At 30.8% G+C, this 21,227-nt stretch overlaps 6 protein-coding genes across 6 annotated transcripts; 3 read left to right on the top strand and 3 right to left on the bottom strand.

Annotated features, from left to right (window-relative positions):
- Positions 1–6,675: 6,675 nt before the first annotated feature.
- Positions 6,676–8,057, top strand: OCT59_001503 (uncharacterized protein; the record flags this gene model as incomplete). The annotated part of the gene is made up of 3 exons (XM_025318438.2): positions 6,676–6,913; positions 6,993–7,777; positions 7,853–8,057. 3 exons carry the CDS (start codon positions 6,676–6,678, stop codon positions 7,913–7,915), a joined length of 1,086 nt encoding a protein of 361 aa, XP_025176183.2. The 3' UTR covers positions 7,916–8,057.
- A 978-nt stretch (positions 8,058–9,035) lies between these two features.
- On the bottom strand, positions 9,036–9,293 carry OCT59_001502 (uncharacterized protein; the record flags this gene model as incomplete). The annotated part of the gene is made up of 1 exon (XM_066139628.1): positions 9,036–9,293. One exon carries the CDS (start codon positions 9,291–9,293, stop codon positions 9,036–9,038), a length of 258 nt encoding a protein of 85 aa, XP_065989019.1.
- A 2,045-nt stretch (positions 9,294–11,338) lies between these two features.
- OCT59_001501 (uncharacterized protein) lies at positions 11,339–11,605 on the bottom strand (the record flags this gene model as incomplete). The annotated part of the gene is made up of 1 exon (XM_066139627.1): positions 11,339–11,605. One exon carries the CDS (start codon positions 11,603–11,605, stop codon positions 11,339–11,341), a length of 267 nt encoding a protein of 88 aa, XP_065989018.1.
- A 2,621-nt stretch (positions 11,606–14,226) lies between these two features.
- On the bottom strand, positions 14,227–14,608 carry OCT59_001500 (uncharacterized protein; the record flags this gene model as incomplete). The annotated part of the gene is made up of 3 exons (XM_066139626.1): positions 14,227–14,395; positions 14,465–14,493; positions 14,573–14,608. The coding sequence occupies 3 exons, from the start codon at positions 14,606–14,608 to the stop codon at positions 14,227–14,229; spliced, it is 234 nt and encodes a 77-aa protein (XP_065989017.1).
- Positions 14,284–15,282, top strand: OCT59_001499 (uncharacterized protein). Its single transcript, XM_025318440.2, has one exon. It carries the CDS (start codon positions 14,557–14,559, stop codon positions 15,085–15,087), a length of 531 nt encoding a protein of 176 aa, XP_025176185.1. The 5' UTR covers positions 14,284–14,556; the 3' UTR covers positions 15,088–15,282.
- Positions 15,283–17,387: 2,105 nt separating this feature from the next.
- OCT59_001498 (uncharacterized protein) lies at positions 17,388–19,945 on the top strand (the record flags this gene model as incomplete). Its single annotated transcript, XM_066139625.1, has 16 exons — positions 17,388–17,421; positions 17,600–17,619; positions 17,706–17,747; positions 17,837–17,878; positions 17,962–18,003; positions 18,212–18,253; positions 18,339–18,361; positions 18,585–18,666; positions 18,803–18,817; positions 18,904–18,929; positions 19,008–19,044; positions 19,245–19,276; positions 19,503–19,539; positions 19,619–19,659; positions 19,745–19,784; positions 19,865–19,945. 16 exons carry the CDS (start codon positions 17,388–17,390, stop codon positions 19,943–19,945), a joined length of 636 nt encoding a protein of 211 aa, XP_065989016.1.
- Positions 19,946–21,227: the final 1,282 nt, after the last annotated feature.

Below are 21,227 nucleotides of genomic sequence, written 5' to 3'. Positions count from 1 at the left end.
ACCTCCTTCACCACCTCCTCCCTCATCACCTTTTAGCACAAACTAGTTGAGGTGTCCCATTTGTTGCCCCTGAAATTTTAAACAAATCTAAGTTTCCGATATTTATGCTTTGGTATGATAATGGGATGATACCAGTTGAAGATTAGATCGGTCATTTATCAATGATATAATTTCTGAATTCTCGTAAGAGTTGATATTTATTAGTAAAAACCTATTGTGAATATTATTCATACGTACTGTATCTTCTTTGGCGGTATAGGATCTTATGATCACTTTATTGGGATGAAGAAATCCAGATTTTACTTCGCTGAAATCGTCTAAATGTTTCCTAAAAGCAGCATTTGAAAATTGAAGGTATGGCAAGATATGTGTGCATTTAATTGATTGTTATGGTTGTTATAAGCTAATAATTTTAAGTTTTAACGATTAAGAATATCATTATACGTGATGTGAAAGGAACGTTAAATTTCTTATTGAAGAAGTTGAGATATAGTGTTTGGACGTTGAGACGTTTTCGTTCGAAGCCCATCAGGATACCCTAACATCTCACACAAAAAATTTATTAGTATACAACAGATTGAAAGATGGAACGGGATCACACGTGTCCGTTTCTCATCTGACGACAAAACTGACGATAAATATCCATCAAATAACCTATAACCTCATCATCAATTATATTCCACCGTTATCGGATGCTCAAAAAAAAAGCTAGATAAAAAGTTAAAACCGCAAATCAACGTCGCCGATACAATAAACAATATCGCAAACGCGAAGCACGTTCAATACGAGATGAAATCGTCTGAACAACATTTATTACAACAATAAAATTAGACGCCCTTCTTATATAAAGACACCTGGTTCGAGTCATGTAATTCTTTCTCCTCCTTTCGCGATTGTGGCACCTTATATCCCGCAAAGTTATAGATTTTTCTGGTCGGAGGACACCAACGCACTATTATCTATCAGTATCTACATATGGCACCGATGGTGAAAGACCAATACGGACTGGCTCTGGAATTTTCAAACTCTTCCAAATCATTCAGAATCTTAAACATTATCCAACCAAATAGGGCAAGTTAATTAGAGTATTTACAAAAAATGGAAATCACAAAAAATGATCTGTTATTAGCGAGAGAAATGATGGAAAGAAACCCGAAAAAAGTATGACTATTATTCTCTCAAGTTTGGAGAGTTTAGGTCATCTGCCAAATCGTTAAAATGTGAATAGAAAAAACGAGATAGTCAGTCCCGAATTTAAAATAGACCAGTTGAAATAAAAGAGCATGTGATGTTTCAAAAGAAATAGGGATAGGAAACTGGAGCATATGAGATTAGTATTTTCCATGCTCTTGTGAGGAGGGAAAAAATCACGCGTATCTTTGAGTAATGGCAATATATACGCTAGTATTTTCAAACATATAGTTCGATTTACTATTTATGATTTATTTCACTAGTAATATTAAGGAGAAATGTTGTCTTTTAATGCGTTAATATTATTTATCATGTTAGAGAATCAGTAATTTCAAATTAATAGTGAATCAGTATTGTGGGTAATACAGCACTAGCACTTACATTTTATGATTAATTAAAGCTTAGAAGAAAAGAAAACTTTTTTGTTAAAAAAAAAATTCGTTACCGAGATATAACTTTCCAATTAAGAATTTAAGTCAGATCCTCGTAGAACCAAAGGCACGCTCTTCCACTCCCCTTATACTTCAATTCCCTTTCATAACCCAATTTTCTTTTACCCAGTTCCTTACTTTAATCATTTATCCTAATTCTCTTACTTTAATTCCTTCTAACTCTAATATCTTTCTCTTACTTAATGCAAGGTTCACTATCTTCTGATTAATTTATACCGATTGTCAGGATCATGATGTGAAAGATTAAGCTACGGCGGGATTTTATATATAGACAACTGACTGACCATGATTAATTGGCAACTCAAATTAATAAGATATTTAGTATTTCATATCTTTCGATTAGAACTATCCCTGAAGGTGGTTAGTGTTTATTTAAAATTAATTCTTTATTTATGATTGATTTAATCATGCAAGTTCAGGGAATAATGCGAAATTCGCGAGGTAGAATACATGGGTATTAATCTAATTATGATCCAAATTTTAAAAGAAGGGATCCAAGTGCATTGAAATTAGATTAAATGATCGAAAAGTCATTAAAGAATGGATTATTTAATGCTATAATTATTGGAGTTATTTGCATCTAGTATTAATTTTGTTGAAATATAGTGTTTTAAAATTTTCAAAATCTTATTACTTATATTGTTTTCGATTAATGAATAAGAATTTTTAGAATGGTTGCCGGAGAAACTATAAAGGACAAATATTTTAACAATCTGTCGTGGGAGTATTGTTGGTCTTTAGCATAGATAACAAAGAATTAATTGAATTCACATTCACATAATACTTTTGAAATGATGAGTTAAAAAAAAAATGTAATTCATGTATTAGCATACCAATACGTTTCAATAATTCTGTATGTACAATTCTGCTGTGGCCACCGTTGCCAAAAAAAAAAAAAAATCTTTGTTAATAAAAATAAGGTTTATTGGATAATAAAAAATTTTTAAATTTACTTATTTATATTCATGATTTATTATTAACAGGGAATATCTATACGTCCAAATGAACTAACTAACTGATCAGTTTTATTATTTTAATTGAATTATATCTATAAAGTCTCATATTTAGTCACATGTCAATCGAAGGTACGAACATTTGTATAATAGCATAATAACGAAAAATATTTTTTCCGAGAAAAATAATGAAATAGTGCAAAAATTTCCAATAGTACCCATGGATAACATTTTTAAAATTTCGTGATCTGTCAACTAGTGCTTCGATCCGGATGGGATTTTAACGGATCAATCCGCGGTTTACTACGGTTTGGCAACGGTTTATTTGAGTTGGAGCTATAAGTTTGGCCAAAATTAATAAAATTTGTAAAAGAATAATTTTTTTAAATCTGACAAAAATTATAGTTTGACAAAAACAATAGAAAAATGTTGTGATGCTAATCAACGGATCGAAGCACTATTATCAACATCGAATACTTTTAATTCAACGCAACGCATATTTTTTTTTAAAAAAAAATTATTATAAAATATCAATGTTCGGATTTTGTAAATAAAAAAAAAAACTTAATTATTTCGTTCCTTTATTATTATTATCAAATACATTATAAAAATCATTGTCGATTTCAGTAATACTATTTATAAAAGAAATAAAAGAAATAAAAGAAATACATATTGAAAGTAAATGTACATATATGTATTAAACCGCTCCCAAATCTTTAATTACCTCACATAAGCAAAATTTATTACAGATTGATTATTTATCTTAATTCTATATGTGAAGACAAAGATATTTGACTCTACGAAGCCCCATCTCCGCGACCTATAGGCAGTGATGTTCAGAAGTTTCCAATGAAATTGGACTTCCAATTTCTTCCTTCCAATTCCAATCCTTCAATAATTCTCAATGTTGAAGTAAGATTGGAATTGGAAGATTTGGAAGTCCAAATATGGTTTCCAACATCACTGCCCATAGGTGAATGGATGAGGCTCTAAGAATAAAATCTTCAAATATCAATAATTCTACAGGAAAATTGTCTTTGTATAATATTATTATCTAAAATCAAAAGTAATATATCCAAAATATTATAAAAAAAAAAAAAGAAATTGAATCGATAAATTGTTGTTTCTTTCTTTTTTGATTATAATGTAATTATAAAGGACTTTATCAAGACAATCAGTAGTAAGTTGTGTATAATATATAATTCCATGGTAAGTAACCAGAGTCGCCTCTCTATTGTTCCTATAAGTATAAGGGTTCTTTTTTTTTGTATTTTGTTAAAAATAGAAGACAAAGAAGCGCCAGTTGGACAACGGGTGACGGACATTCTCTTCAATTTTGAATGTCCTCCCCATATTTTCTTTCACTTCCGAGGAAGCGCCACTTGTAAATACTGGTAAAAGTAAAATGAAATAAAAACTCTTATTATTTGTAGAGATGTCTGAATCTCTTAAGCACGTGAACGGACGAAGCTCTCCCGCCTCTCCGTATAGTTGCGAAATTTCTAAGTGGAAAGCAGGAATACTAGCTTGCTTGTAATAGTGTTGATAAAAAAGGTAGTAAAGTTATAGCTCTTTAAACATAAAAAATTATTGAATAAATGCAAAAATATCTTTCGCAAGAAAGAATTTTTTTAGGGAAATCGATAGATTACACATAGTCATATGCGGTTATTGCATTAGTCGATCTCCGAGTCTAAACAAGTTTATAATCTCTTTAATAATTCCTTTTTTAGTAAATTACGGACTGGCATTCGAACCGGTTTGATATGAAACCGGTCTCGGAGTCGCTTGGGTAAATATATCACGTACAATTAACGAGAGTATGGTAATTATTATGCAATCACTAGTTCACTACAACCTCTATGTTTGCAGTTGATCATTTGACATTTATTTGTTAAGCTTATAACTAAATTTTAACCGGGATCAGTAAATAATTTCCTAAATTTGATTCAACAAACTTTTAACTTTTTTAATGAAGTTTAAAAAAAAACAATAGTAATGTTGTAAAAGGAACAATAGTTTTACATTTTTATTGCTGTAATATTGTAATGACATGTAGTACATAATAATTTCTCAAACCTCTTCATGTTTTAATTAGGACACAATGGGCATTTGTTGTTTATCGGATATGAACGGATATTACACATATTTTGTTTCCATTTATAATTTTATTGAATAAAGTTTATCATGTTTATATCTCTTTTAAAAACGTAAAAAGTTTTCATTTTTAATTTTAAATTAAACTAAGCGAATATGTATCTTTTACAGTAATTGATTATTATAAGGATCTTAATACGCAAATTAAGGTTTATTGATTTCAATCAATAAAATGAATGTCCCACAATTGTACCGTATCTAAAATTGTTATTAAGATTTAAAACTCATGTTGTAAGAAAATATTAATTGCCTTTGTTAAAATACCAAATTAATGTGTCAAAGTCCAACAATTGAACGAAATTTTTTAAAATTTATTTATCACGTATTTGAAACAAATATGTAAGCGATTTGATACATTAATTATTGACAATAAAGTTTCTTTTGCAAGCCTACAAGCATATATATGGTTAAAAAAACATATTTTTTTTTTTTTAATCGAACTCCCTTTTCTATTTTGATAAATGAAACGTGACGCAAGATAATATCTAATTACGGCCGAGACAGGGTATTAGTTTCATAAATATTCGGAACTCGGTAGAAATTATTCGACCATCATGAGTACAAAAATTCTGAACGTGCTCAATACCATCTTATGATTTGATAAGGCATATATTTTTTCTGTATCAATGGGTAACAAATTAATTCATGAAAAAAAATCAATGTAAGATGTAAATTGATTTGATATAGTAAATTGCTATAATACTTTCTGTAAAAATTCTGTGAAATAACTAAAATAAAGTGACTTAATCATAATCAAGTACGTTATAACATTTAATAACTCTTTTCTCCGACTTCTCCGATTGTGAATTATACATTTTGAGTTAGAGAAAATAATATGCGAAACAAAAAATCATTCAATCCTTGATTTTTATAGAACTAAATATGGAGGCGATGAAAGAATATGTTACATAAAAATTAAGAGAATAAAATTGTATAATAGTAACAAATCATTGATGATACTTGTTTCAATGGTTCATATAATAGAGAATAAATTTTTTAAGAACAATAAGAATATTCTCTGTTATTATTGAAACTCGGACTTAAGAGTACGTAGAACAAATAATTTATGGTGTATGCATAAAATAAACGAGGTATTATACATTATTTATTTGTATTATAGATTTAAAAAAAGAAATTAAAAATTTTTTTCTATTATTTTGATAGTATATTTTTGATAAATGATGATACAAGTTGTGGTTAAAGAAAGTTATATTATAATGCATATTATAATCCCAAAAGAATGTATGAAAAAAGTGCCATAATTAGATACAATTATTAAACTCATATTTGTACTACTATTTGCTTGGCACAGCCCGCAGTCCCATCTTTGTTGATCCAATTGACCAATAAAAATCGAAGTCGCATAAAGTTTGATTCGACTCTAATTATATCAGATATTGTATAATTAATTAGACTGAGTGCCGCTTGATTACAAATATAGCAACTATGTTTATTCCCCCTTAACCTAAAATTGTACGAAAAAAAACGAGACTTTTCCGTAACGCCAATTCGCATTTTTTAATTATGATTGTATAAACCTTTATTCGTTAAATAATGAGGGGAACATCATAATTCATAATTTTATTTATTTTATTTAAATTAATTGACTCATCTATTTGATGCACACTGACGTGCATCATAAATATCTGAAACATTGAATGGCGGGTATAATAAAGTAATAAACTTCTGCAAAATAATGTATATTGTAATAGATACGGCCGAAAAAAAACATTTTTAAGGTTGTCATTATAATAACTTTAGTCAATGTTTCAAAATGAAAAGATATACATGATTTATTCCTATACGAAGGGTACAAAAGATAACCATTTTTGATCTAAAAAAGTAACAAACTAAACGTTGCACTTATTACAGAAAAATAATATTTATAGGGTCTTTCCTTCCGTTCATTTTCATTAAAAAAAATGACAGATAAAAGTCTCTTGTCAGACTTATTACAAAACTTAATCGACATTTTAAAAAACGAAGAACTCTATAAAAATATTACCGTCAAAGTTGGTTCAAATATAAAAACATTACGTGTTCACAATAGTAGACCAAATATTGAATTAATCCTTAATAAAGAAATTAGTTCAAATCAACTTCAAAAAGACCAATTTGAAGAAAGATTTACTACTACGTTAATGAGAGACTCTACTTCAGGTATTTTTGGACTTAATTCGTACTTGATCGATCTTATTTAGAAGTACACAATTACTAACTCCAGTAATATCATCTATAGCAGATCCTCATCCACCCAGTGAACCTATAATCCAAGATGTACATCAAATGCTTCAAGTTCTAAATATACCTAGACAAATTGAATTTTTCATCCCTTTTCGCATAGCACAATGTAAAATCAAAGCGTTATTAAATAAATTGACGTTAAAAAACTTTGATTCTATATCAAATCAAATTATTTACTATGCTAACAATAGAAGAGATGGATATATGTTTAGGGAAATAGTTCAACTTATATTTGAATCCCTTGATGAATCGAATTTCTGTGCAATATACTATGCTAAGCTTTGCTGTAGGATGATAGAAAGAGTCGATCCTAAAATAATTTCCTTAAAAAAATTCGGGAATGAGTTTCCTAAAGGCGGTAGATTATTTAAAAAGTATCTTATTGGTCGCTGTGAAAATGATTTTAAGAATGGTTCCTGGAAGGTTAACATTGAATTTCCCCTCAATAAAAAAGGGGAACCGGATCTGATGTCATATGAATATTATGCGGCTGCAAAGATTAGGCGGCAAGGTCTTGGTTTAATTAGTTTCATTGGCGAATTATTTAAATCAAAAATTATTGCAAAGAGAGATATATATGAATGTATTGAGAAATTCTTAGAATTACCTGAGGAAGTAGAAATGGAAAGTTTATGTAGATTAATGAATATAGTAGGAAAACAACTTGATCATCATATCGAATCAAACAAACGTGATCAAAAAATGGAATCATACTTTGAACAAATGGAGGAGCTATCAACATCTCCGAATTTGTCAATCCGCATTAAATTTTTGTTAATGGTAAATTTTGTTGAATAATTTTGTATTATATTTAATATATTATATTGCTAATAAATATTTGATTTTTTTTTTTAGAATGTTATAGACTTACGAAATAATGCTTGGGAACCTCGAGAGTCGAGAAAGCGAAATATTTAAGTTGCAAAGTAATGTTTAACTATCATACACCTGTATTTCAATAGATAAATTATTACAATTTACAGTGTATTTTTTTATTATTTTTTTTTATAGTTATATTATAAATAAAGGAATATTTTTTATAAATTTTTGTTATTCTGATATATAATTATTAAATAAGGTGATAAATAATCATTTTTCTAGTCTTTACTCCAATAAAACTCAAACATGTGAAATATTTTTCGTGATATTATCGAAGTATAACTTTCCGTCAAAATAATGTTTCAGTCATAATATCTAAAGTAATGAATTTTCTTATTTTGATTTACGATGCATGTTAATGCAAGGTAGATAGATAAACTGTACTGTACGAAAAGTTAAACTGTACTGTACGGAAACGAATGCAGATTCTGCTGTTGTAATAACTTTATAGCTGATAGCCAAATCGTGCAATCGTCGGTGTAATTCTTGTCTCTGACCCGAGTATGAATGACCATCCATAAGATGTTATGAGACTTCAATAATATTCTCTTGGCATGAAGGACATTCAGGTCTGTGTAAAGATTATTGTTTCTGCGTTTAAGTATATTCGCAGTCGGGAGAAGGTTATAAAATAATTTATTAATAAATATAAAAAGCTTATGATTGGTCATTGAGTCACATTTAAAGCCTTTGATTTGTTTGAAAATCGACCATGTAATATCCCAACCAATGATGTCCATGTTTGTCCCGCCTATGTTGTCGCTAACGAGAAGTAATGAATGTTCTGCCGCGACATAAGTCTGAAAAATGGTTTCACGAATTTTCTAAATTTCTGTTCAATTGGGAATCTTTGAAAATGAGGAAAAGTAACGCATATTAGGGTGGCTATAGTTAAAACTATTATTAAAATGACCCTCCGTATTCCCTGCTTCTTTAGCTAAAACATCTACTTGTTCTTGTAGACAAATATTGAATATGATTAGTGGTGAATTGCAGCTTGACTATCTGTATGAATGGTAACTTTAGAAGCACATAGTGCCGATAGAAGAACTAAAAAGATCGTCACTAGTTCCGATCTGGTTGAAGAGACATAATGATAAGCTCGCATTAACTGTCCTGAACAATGAAAGCGGCCCCATCGACAACTGGTGTATCTAAATCAACATCCCGTTGTTTGTGATGATATGTGTTTGTAAACTAACGATCCATCGGTATAGAATGTTACTGCCGATTTATGTTTCAGTTCATTGCGGACTGTTATAAGCTCACGTTTCAGTTCTTGGTTCTCAATACATCCCTCTATCCATACACATACGTCTGTTTTGGTGATTGGAGCTATGGTTAATTCCCGATGTAATGGTGGTGCCGTTGCTTGACTCTTTACTGGTAAGATTAAAGAGAAGAACCCAATCGTCATGTAATAATATTTTGCCCTCAGATGATTTGATTATAGGAAGTAACTAGAAAGTAACTTAGTTTGATCCAGTCTACATGTGGGCAGATAATTATTTCCCTATAAAAAATTTTTATCCGAATATTTCCATTATTTCTCCGTGTCTTCCGTAAAAATTCCGTGAAAATGATACATTCACGGATATCCGTGTTAGCGAGATGAAAATTTCCATGATTTAAGGCTATAAATTCCATGAAAATGATACATTCACGGAAAAAACATGGAAAGATAAAACACGGATCAGATTTTTTACAGGGTTTTCTATGAAGCTATGATTGTGTGATTGACACCGCGATAAGTTCATGATATGTGTATACGTCAAAAGGAACTTTAAGATATACCGAAAGACAAAAGAAGTAAACCGTTCATTTTAATCAAGAGATTCGATGACAATGTATCTAATGAAGATTTGACTCGACGTTCTTGGTGATTTCGGAGTACCTGCTATTCTGGTAATAATTTAACTATTTTTTTTTTTCCTTTTTTATCATTAAATGCATTATATTATTATATTACCAATAATGATGTCAAAAATACATATATAATGTGATAAAAGTCTAAACTATATTTGGTCATCTAAACTAAAAATAATCGAGAGTGTGCTTAGAAGATAATCTCGTCAGATGTCTGTATTGTTACCAATGAATAAGATGAGAAACGCTTAATGCGGAACATAAGTTTTCTAGTATTATATTATTGAAATAATTGGTAAAGAGAAGTTAGCCCTCCTTTGATCGACCAATGACCTCGATCAAATCTGCCAGTTTAGAATGAAATATTCATAGTACGAGCCGCCAAAAGTATATGCAAGTTGACATTATGAACGGAAAAATATCTGAGATTCGGAACGTCAGATAGAGCAATATCAAAGATGGGAGTGTAATGAGAGCTTTCAATTGTGCGGATCTCAATCTGATCCGTTGAGCCAAGGAGGGATTATTAATTCTATGTGCAAATTCGGCTATCTGTTGAGTGGAGTTGTGCCCATGGGTGATGGTAATCCTATCGTACCTTCACGCATGAGAGCGTTATGTGAAAAGAAGAAGGAAGGTCTTTGATGACTGGAGAAAAATATTGTTCCAATCGTGCTCCGATAACGTAAAATATTGACCTATATAAATCAGTCTTGGAATTAAGACTTTATTAGTTAAATATATAAGGTGTGACGAATTTTCCAATGAATGAGTTGACGACATCCTTAAGTCTAGTAGTTGCTTCGCCCGTGATCGTTTGTTTATCCCAAATATCTGATCTCCGAGTTTGTGGCTTCGATTTTGATTTGTCACATTTACATACTGTTCCTCTATAAATTACTCGGGTTCAAGACAATCAGTTCTAACTTCGAGCCGTTGATGTGGATATCGTGCATTCTATAAAATTCATTAGCTAGATCTATATTGTTTTGTACTTTTTCTCTATAAAGCATGTGTCATCCATATAGGCTAATCATTAAATGGATTATTAATCTCTTCCTACATCGAAAATTGAGCGCCCTCACTTACTACATCAATTTTGTTGCTAAGGACGGCATAGATCAGGGAGACGCCATCTCTCCGTTGTTATGGAAGATCCTTTATCCTCTATTTTTACCACTTTCAACTCAAAACAGTTCGAGGGTATAATATATCGATGGCCTCATGATGTTACCGACAACACTACTTGGGAATCTTCTATGATATTTGTGAGGATGGATAGTGGTGCGCTGGTGCCCTCTTCCTTTAAACCGCAGAAGTTCAGCCCTTTAATATATTATTGGATGAAATAATTGAACTAAGTCCGTTGGTTATAAGCTTGGTGACCGCTTTCCTAAAACAATCCAAAAGTGCAACGGTATTGGTATTATTAAAGACGTTGACCAAATTGAAGGTAAAACCTTGCTTAAGAGAATAATTAAAAAATTGTATTAATATTAGGTACCCCTCATTCGGAAATTGTCATTCCCGATGGTCCTGCTGCAGAGCCAGACTTAAATTGACATAAATATGCATCCATTTTTCGAACGTAATCGGCTAATTGAGTGTCTCCATGCCTCCCGCATATTTATCCTTTGGTTTACATATTTCTTGCCAAAATTCGGACAAATTGTCTAGATCCGTGTTACGGGCTTTAAATTGGTTTTCGTGGAATTGGGAAACTATCAGCTTAGGGTGAGTAATGATGGTAGGATCGTTCTCATTAACAATACGTGCTTTATCTATAATGATGGGAGGTTTCCGTTTGTCTAATACATTATCGAGCCACTTGGTTTGATTAGTTCGAATTTCAGCGCATCGCATCTCGAATCGGTTTATCTTTCCCTCGCGCAAAAATACGCAACTCCAATTTTTGTCTAGCTCGTATTTTGCTTTTTAGCTTAATGAACCCAACTCTTGTGTGTCACTTAGATGAATTTTTGTAGTCGTTATTATATTTATTAACGCGGCCAAACCATTGATCTTTCTTATCTTCATTGCTAAACAATTCGGCATTTGAATTTCGTTGCCACTTATTCCATAGATTCACTAACTTATAAATAATTGTCATGATTGTATCCATTATGATGTTCCATGTATCGATATGTTTTTGGGTTTTATTGACTACCTCATCGTATCCGCTGTGTATCTATAATGCTCTGTATATCCTGGTCTTTAAATGCATTATTCAACTGTAACTCCATCGATCTTTTTTGTCAAAGTCAATTTGACATCTTGAGATTCGTGAAAGCTTTGTGCTCTGTTATTGGCTAATAATTCAGCACGTGAAGATAATCTTACATAATTATAATAGAGATAGGTAGATCGTAAAATAAATATGTAACATGATCGGTAAATTTAATAAGATATTTTTTAATATATTAATTTCTCGATTTTGCAATTTTTTTTAAATAATTTAATGATTTATGTAGTTAGTTTATTGTGTTCACAATTTAAAGATAAAAATAATACAAAAACAGATGAGAAATATTAGCAAAATTATAAAATAGTTTTTAGATCGATCAACGAACAATAATTTAGATTCACAATTAGAATTTAAATTTTCATCATTTAGATAGATCAGTTAGTTATAGAGTTATTCTTAATTTATTATCGGTAACTCTAAGTATTTTATAAAATTATTAAAACTATGTAATCTTAGGGTTCTAAATAATTAATAAAATGCGTAATTAAATTTTTTTGGTATAAATAGATGAAATAATCAGTTTAAATAAAAGAACATTTTATTTTTAAAATCGGGATAGCATCTTATAATAATCACGAAAAGAGGTGAGGATTTGTATTAGAAATGTCAGTCAACCTTTGATACTCCAAGATAACATCCTGATCAACCATGAAAGCTGATCTATCAAGGTGAGATGTTTCTATATTATCCCAGGAAGAACATCTACTAAGAGCAACATAAGCTTGACCAGGTGAAAAGATGTTCCCATCCAATGCTAAGCATACCCTTGGTAAGGTCAAACCCTGAGTTTTGTGAACGGTAAGGGTGAAACAATTTTGTGAGGGAAACTGCATATGATTGCAATTGTTTCCATTGATCTTAAAATAATGGGTTTGCTTATAAATGTCAATGTTGATAATAGGAGCCCTAACAGGAAAAGTGATTCTAGCATACTCTTCTAAAGAGTTTACATCAGTAACCATACCTATTGTACCATTGCAAATGCCGTGGAGAATTGTTGAGATACATCACACAAGCACCTGGTTGAAGATGAATGGAAAGGGGAGAATCGTCTTAGGCTTAAACATAGTTTCTGAAGAAGATGGACCCCATTGTACAGAATTGACAATATCTCTAGCCTGTGAGATCAGGAATTTATTTTCAGGGACGGAAGCAGATTACATATCATTCTGTTGATTTGCTGAGAGGTTTCTCTAAAACCTACAATATGTGTAGTGTTGAGCAAAGTAGCTGTTGAAGTAAGAATTCTGAATTACGTTGTTGGCATTCGAATTTCTTCTAGCATAGAATATAATTCTGAATCGTTGTGATGGTGATGAGGAGTCATCTCACTTATCACCTGATATAGTGCTACGTTTTTTATATAGGCTAGATTTTGTTCGGATAAAAATATATTGCATGGACCGCATCATTACACGTGACCCGCTCTCTCGTGTACAGTACATTCGATAAAATAATATTCTTTATTTATGAAATAAATCGTTGCCGGAAGCCGGCTACAATACATAAAATTGCGACTAGAAATAAAAAAAAATACTAATTCTTTGGAGGATCCTTTGGGAACTCAGGGAAATATTTCCCAATCTCAGCTTCCGGTTTCATATGTTCTCTTACATCTTTACCAAAATCATTCCTGTAGAGATGAAAATTCTTGTAAGTAACATGCCCGCCAGTTACAAGATCATGATTCTATTTGCATGTGCTTTCATGGAACTCTTGGCATCAGACGACAATACTAATTATGCTTCATACCTCCTTAACTTTTTCCCAGCAAGGTATAAAGCATGTAGGGGTATGTGGAAGTTTCAGCCAACTTTCCGCAAAAAACTTTCCCAGAGAAAATAACGCAAAATAAGGTATGTATATGCCCTAAATTATGTACTGTATGTATGGGAGCGGGTGAAGTGTTTTTTCTCACTATAGGTTCATGTATTTAGGAAATGGCAAATAGCATTATCCTCCATTTTCGTTTTAAAGATGATGTTAAAGGCAAAAATATTTTTTCGCTCACTCGAATAACGATCTACCCTGCAAGACATAAAGCTGGTTTTACGCCTGGCGATCTCGAAATTCCAAAGTCCTCAGCCTTTCATAACATATGCTTTTGTCGTCAGTATTAACATTTATGGAGGTCCTGTGTTGCATGTAGACTTTTTTCACGGGAAAAAATAGAGGTAGTGGTGAATATTTTCTTTTCGATTATAAATTAATGTCACACAAACCTGTTGTGTGATGTGGCTCAGTAAAAAAATCGGATAGAAAATTTATTGGGGATATTGCTGATGATTATGTTGTGCCAGATAGATGGCTGGGGTATTTCTTTGATTTCATTTACGGATATAGAAACTCGTCGTCGATAAGATATCATTTTACAGATTTGGAAATCGTTATTTATAAATTGACTACAACTGATAAACGCTAGACATTAAAAAATTATTTAACAAAGTTGCTGTCAACGAAGTCACTATAATACCTACAAACTCTCAGGAACCAGCAATTTTCCTGTCTACAAAAGATTCTTCTCTTAAATACAAATACCTAAAAAAAGGTTGAAACCAGATAATAAATTATGACAAACGACAAACCTGTTTATAGTTCCATCTTGGGTTCGGATTTGACATTAAATTATGCCTTTGCAACTGTTCACGAAGTAGGTGTCAGACCTAATGATAGCTCGGATAACTGGAATAATTATGAAGATGGTAACATGAACGAGGATGCAGAGAAGGCTCTAATCAAAGAAGTTGAAGAAGGCAATCTATGGTCCAAAGGCCATGTGACCACTGAAGTACTTTCTGGTGGAAAAATAAAGCAAACAGAACAGATAATTTATTATCCCGAAGATCAGGAGTGGGAAAAATTTCATGTAACTACTCGTATTGTTAGTGAATTTGACCCTAAACCGAATTCACCTCAAGAAAAGCCGGAGCACAACATTCATAGACATGCACACGTTACTGTTCAAGACAATGATGGAAATAAGTATTCAACTGGAATTAATGATCCGGATGCAATTGATCTAATTAAAAGCCACAATTGGGAAGCTAATATTAGTGCATTTAATAGAGTTCAAATGGCACAATATAATGAAAAAAAATGACTGAATTTATCTTGATTGTTTGATATTTGTTGACAAAATTAGGGTTTTGCTGTAATAGGAATAGTCGTTTTATTTTTCATCTGTCAATGTATAATGCACAATAACTTATCAATGTTGTTGTGAACATACTATAATGTGTATCAAAATAATAAAAATGTTTGCATGCCAGCTTTGTGTACATAACAGCGTTCATTGCATTGTTCAAACTTCGATCTTGACAAGAATAGAATAACCTCTCGGGTTGTGAATTTGATAATCGTCATGAATAAATATTGTGATTTGGATCTAGGGTTCTGAATTTACCGAAATGTTTCGTAATTTTTCGTTACTAACTTCTTGTTAAATAGACTCGAGCATTCCTCTAGATCAAAGTTGAGAAAAGTTATTTACCTAAATGTCTTGAATTCGAAACACTAATCACTGCTCTCGATGGCCTTATTTCTGCTATATCCATTTTTCTCCTGAATATATTTAATAAAAACGCGTGATGTTTAATTAAAAAAATATATTTTTTCTTTAACATGTATGATCAATCACATTGCTTTCGAGCCGGCGAAATCATCATTTATAGTCAGTAATGAATTACACATATCAATATTCAATAGTTGCGTTATTTTTTTTTGCAACCACGGATTTCCTAATACCAAACCGGGATAATGTTCAGGCAAATCTGGTCCAAGAACCATAAATTTACTGGAGTACTGGACCCAATGCTTTTATGCTTAAGGATGGTCATCGGTCCTACCGGTCCTACTCGGTCCTGGACTGGTCGGTCCCAGGACTTGTAGGACCGGACCGCGGTCTTGCATTTTTTGTGGCGCAGTAGGACCGGTCCTGAGGACTGACCAGTCCTCATACCGGTCTTCATATAATAAATGATTTTTATATTGAATAAACCTATTAATCTGATAAAGGTCTTCATAAAATAATATAAAGACCGGCCATTTCCAAACCAATAAATAATGACAATCACTCTTCCCACTTGTAGAGTTGCTTGTCAAAATGCTGAAACTCTGAAACTCCAAAAAAAGCGTTTAAGCGGAATAACTCGTCATCCAGTTATGAAACCACTACCATTCAAATCGTCTCAGTGAGACGCGTCGAATGGTGACTATATCATGTTTCTAGAATTGATAGATAGCATCAGGAAATTTTTAAGATGCAGAACGGCAGAGATCTGTAAAATTAGCAGATCTCCGCATTTTTTTGTGAATTTATGCGGAAGTCTGTGATTTTGCAGATTTCTGCTTTTATTTTTTATAAAATTATGCAATAATCTGCAATTTTGCAGATTTTCACTTTTATTTTTCATTGAAATATCAGTTCAATCTGCAATTTTATCATGTTCAACCGACATGATTGCCGGTTGAAGTATTCATATTATTCAGTTACAGTCATATGCACTACCAGTAATCATTGCCAATCAGATCATATAAACCAGAAATTGGTAAAGATTTGGCTGATCAGACTAGTCAATTATGGTTTATGTGCTGAATCTAACTTTAAAAAAAGTTTTATTTTTTTCCTTCTTTTTTTTGTAGATATCAGCTTTTTGGATCCAATTGGTAAGTTTCAAAAGTTTCATTCTTTCGAAACTTTTGTTTTTTAAAAAAAAATTAAATTTTTTTTATTTATTTTTTTAGGTATCGGCGCCTTTCACTTTGGATTGGTAAGTTTTGAAAGTTTCATTCTTTTGAAACTACTTTTTTTTAAAAAAAGTTAAATTTTTTTATTTATTTTTTTAGGTATCGGTGAGTAGTGTTTGGAATCGAATATATTTGAATATACTCGAGTATTCATCATCGGGAAATTTTTTAAGATGCAGAACTGCGGAAATCTGTAAAATTAGCAGATCTCTGCATTTTTTTGTGAATTTATGCGGAAGTCTGCAATTTTGCAGATTTCTGCTTTTTATTTTTTACAAAGTTATGCAATAATCTGCAATTTTGCAAGTTTCCGATTTTTATGACAATTTTTTATATAAATATCTGCGATAATCTCCAAAATTGCAGATTTTATCAAAAATTTAAATTCACATTTTCTTTTTTTATTTGATAAACTTTACAAACTTTCTTTCAGTTTTTATTTTGATAAACTTTGCATTTGTTTTAACACAAACTTTTTAAAGCTTTTTTTTGCAACACTTTAACACTTTAAAAAAAAATAATTTTTCTTACAACACTTTGAAAAAATATTTTTTTTTTTACCACTTTTAAAGAAATAAATTATTATAAAGATACCAAAAAATTAGTCAATATTTTTTAGTGTTTTTATTTAAGCTTCGAGTTTCTTTGAAGTTGATGAAGTTTGTACCTTCTTTTGGACATTTTGAAGGTAGACTTCAAGAAATTATGTTCTGGACTCTCCATTTTGAAGGAATATTTACTTTTTTTCTTAAGTCCTAGACGCTGAAAAACAGCTCACAGACTTTTATTTTTATATTTTTAGTATTTAACGAACGGTATTATCGTTCGTTTTACTTTTTTTCTGAAGTCCTGGACGCCAAAAACAGCTCCGGACTTTACTTTGAAGGTAAAACCTTTGAAAAAAAAAAAATATTTTTTTTTTATTAACTTTATTGACAAACGTTAACTAACGTTTCATCTTATTTTTTTTAGATAAAGGAAGCTGAAACTGAGTTCCGGGCTCCTATATCGAAGGTGAAACAAACCTTTGAAAAAAAAAATTAATTTTTTTTAAAATTAATTTATATTGACGAACGTTAACTAACGTTTCATCTTTTTTTTAGTTAAAGGAAGCCGAAACTGAGTTCTGGGCTCCTATATCGAAGGTAAAACAAACCTTTGAAAAAAAAAAATTATTTTTTTTTATTTTATTGACGAACGTTAACTAACATTTCATCTTTTTTTTTAGTTAAAGGAAGCCGAAACTGAGTTTCGGGCTCTTATATCGAAGGTAAAACAAACCTTCGAAAAAAAAAATTAATTTTTTTTATTTTATTGACGAACGTTAACTAACGTTTCATCTTTTTTTTAGTTAAAGGAAGCCGAAAATAAGTTCCGGCTCCTATATTGAAGGTAAAACCTTCAAAAAAAAAAAATAATAATTTTTTTTTTAATTATATTGATGAACAGTAACTAACGTTTCGTCTTACTTTTTTTAGTTAAAGGAAGCCGAAAACGAGTTCTGGTCTCCAATTTCGAAGGTAACACTTCAAAAAATTATATATTTTTTTTTTATTTAATTTGACGAAACGTTAATACTAACATTCGCTTTTTTTTCTTTTGTAGATTCCTGGTCGCTCATTTCAAAGGTAAAACTTTGAAAAATTATATTTTTTTCTTTGTTAATTTTATTTAACGAAACGTTAATACTAACGTTTCTTGTTTTCTTGCCGCCCATTTCGAAGGTAAGACGTAAGATGTAGAATTTTTTTTTTATTAAATTTTAACGAAATATATTATCCTAAACGTTCGTCTTTGTTTTTTAGGTATCCGGAACACAAAAACTAATCATATACTTCATCTACCAGTCAGATTATACCAAGAACTATTAAAAATAGCCATTCGGGAAACCTTGGAAGAAAGATTAAACCACGATGAAACGTGTCATGCTAACGTTCGTCACTTTCTTTTGTAGGTCTCCGGTCACCAGGTGATAGGAAAACGCAGACTTCGGGTGAGTTTGCATTTTTTTCATTTCGATTTTCTTTGAATTTCTTTTTTACTAACTGGTTTTTTTATTTCTCTTTTAGGTTTCAAGACTTCGGGTGAGTTTGCGTTTATTCTTTCATTTTCATTTTTTCATTTCAAATTTCCTTTTACCAACTTTTTCTTTTTTTCTTTCTTTCTTTAGGTTTCGGTAAATCTCCAAGACTTCAGGTGAGTGTATTTTTTTCATTTTCGCTTTTCGTTTATAATTTATTTTACTAACCGGTTGGTTCTTTATTTTTCTTTTAGGTTCTGGGAGATTCAAAGTACAAGACGAACGAAATTGGTGAGTTCGTTCGACTTTGATTTTTTTTAAAAAAAGAAACCGATTTTTTTATATTTATGAAGTGTTTACTAATGCTTCCTTTATCTTTTTTTGTAAGTTTCCCTTTCAAGATGCTAAGTAAGTTTCATAACGAATTTTCGTTATGAAAATTTTTTTTTTTTTAAGAAACATTAACTAATGTTTCTTATTTATTTTTGTAGATTCTGATACTCCAAGAATCTGAAACTAAATGGTAAGTTTCGCAACGATTTTCGTTGCGAAACTTAAAAATTTTTATTTTATTTTATAAAAGAACGTTTCTAACGTTCTTTATTCTTTTTTGTAGGTTTTCGGCTTGACTGGACAGAATTTTCAATATGGTAAGTTTCGTAATGAACTTTTTGTTACAAAACTAATATTTTTTTTTATTTTATTTAAACGAAACGTTAATAATGTTTCATTTTTCTTTTTATTTGTAGGTTGATGGCTTCCTGGAGACTGGACGGAATTTCGAAGGTAAAATTCCTTTGAAATTTTTTTCTTTTATGTTTTTTTTATTTACAAAACGTTTTCTAACGTTTCTTTTTTTTTGTAGGTCTTCGTCATTCTAGATACCTCCTGGAAAGAATTTCGAAGGTAAAACTTCAAAATTCTTTATATTTTTTTGTTGCTTTTAATTTACGAAATGTTTACTAATGTTTTGGTTGTTTTTTTTTTGTAGGGTTTTTGTTTTCTGGCTCTTAGACGAAAGAATTTCGAAGGTAAACTTCGAAAAAAAATAATTTTAATTTTAATTTTGTTTAACGAATGTTAACTAACGTTCATTTCTTTTTTATTGTAGGTCCAAAGACATCGCCAGACTTCCATTTCGAAGATAAAAAACCTTCGAAGTTTTTTTAATAAGTTATTTGACGAACATTAACTAACGTTTGTATTTCCTTTTTTTTCAGGTAAAGGAAGTCGAAAATGAGTTCCGGACTTCCATATCGAAGGTAAAACCTTCGAAAAAAATTTTTTTTTAATTAATTTATTGACAAACGTTAACTAACGTTCATACTTCTTTTTTTTAGGTAAAGGAAGCCGAAAGACACAGGTTCCCATTTAAAGAACTTCAAAGATAAATACTTTGAAGTTTCTTTTTTTTTTTACTTTCTTTAACGATCGTTATACTAATGATCATTTTTTCTTTTATATTTAGATCCCGGACTGCTGGATTATATATTTCGAAGCTGCTTGCTTTGAAATTTTTTTTCATTTGTAGGTCTCTATTGTTTGTTAGAATCGAACCAACTAGAACAATGTTCCAAACCATTAACAACATGTAAATGTGCAGTAAAGAGATGATGAATAGCAATGACTAGTAATAGATTTCAATTGTATTTGTAAACTTGTTAATATATAATAAAAAAGTAATTTTGATTATATAAATAAATTAGTAATTAATGCAATAAATTAATTTGTGAAGAACTCTTTCCGCTAAACGTCTGGACCATACTTTTTGAAAACAATAAAAAATTTTATTTTTTCTTTTATTTTGCTTATATTATAAACTTTTATTTTATTTTATTATACTTTATAAACTTCAAGCGTAGCCTTGACAGAAAGAAACCCACAGTGGTTTATTTAGTTTTAGTATTTTTTTTTTACCCTTTAACATCTCACCTTCTTACGTGTTTTTTTTTTTCTTTGTGGTGTTCCTGAACTCAAGACACATACCTATACCTTCTCTTACACCTCCTTCGAAACCTATTGTTTATACACACCTTCCAGCCTTTCCTATTCGCCAAGTCACAAGACTCCCGATTAGGAAGCCCTCAGATGATTTTTGAATTAGATCGCGTCTTAAACTGGACGCGTTCTTGGACACATTCCGCAAATTGCTGGTACAACTACAAACCATATACAACTCGGAAGAAAACTTCTATTTTGGGAATAATTTCAGAACGGATAACTTAATTTGGATTTTTAATGGATTTATTAACGTAACGCTCAACCTGACCTTTTTCCGATATTGTGGAACTAACTGCTGATGGTTTATCTTTAAACAACCTTCAATCAAAGCCTTGGGTCTTATCTTCGACTGTACCTAGTACCTACACACCTCAGAGGAAGAAGGATAGAGACAAAGTTCAACTTTATGGCACCCGGAGTCTAGTTTAACTTTTATCGTTTTATTTTTTTTCAATTTTTTCTACAGTTTTAGA

Source organism: Rhizophagus irregularis, chromosome 1 (assembly GCF_026210795.1).
Source record: "Rhizophagus irregularis chromosome 1, complete sequence".
NCBI lineage: Eukaryota > Fungi > Glomeromycota > Glomeromycetes > Glomerales > Glomeraceae > Rhizophagus > Rhizophagus irregularis.
Note: the sequence above shows the minus strand (reverse complement) of the source record. Positions and strands in the feature narration are given on the sequence as shown.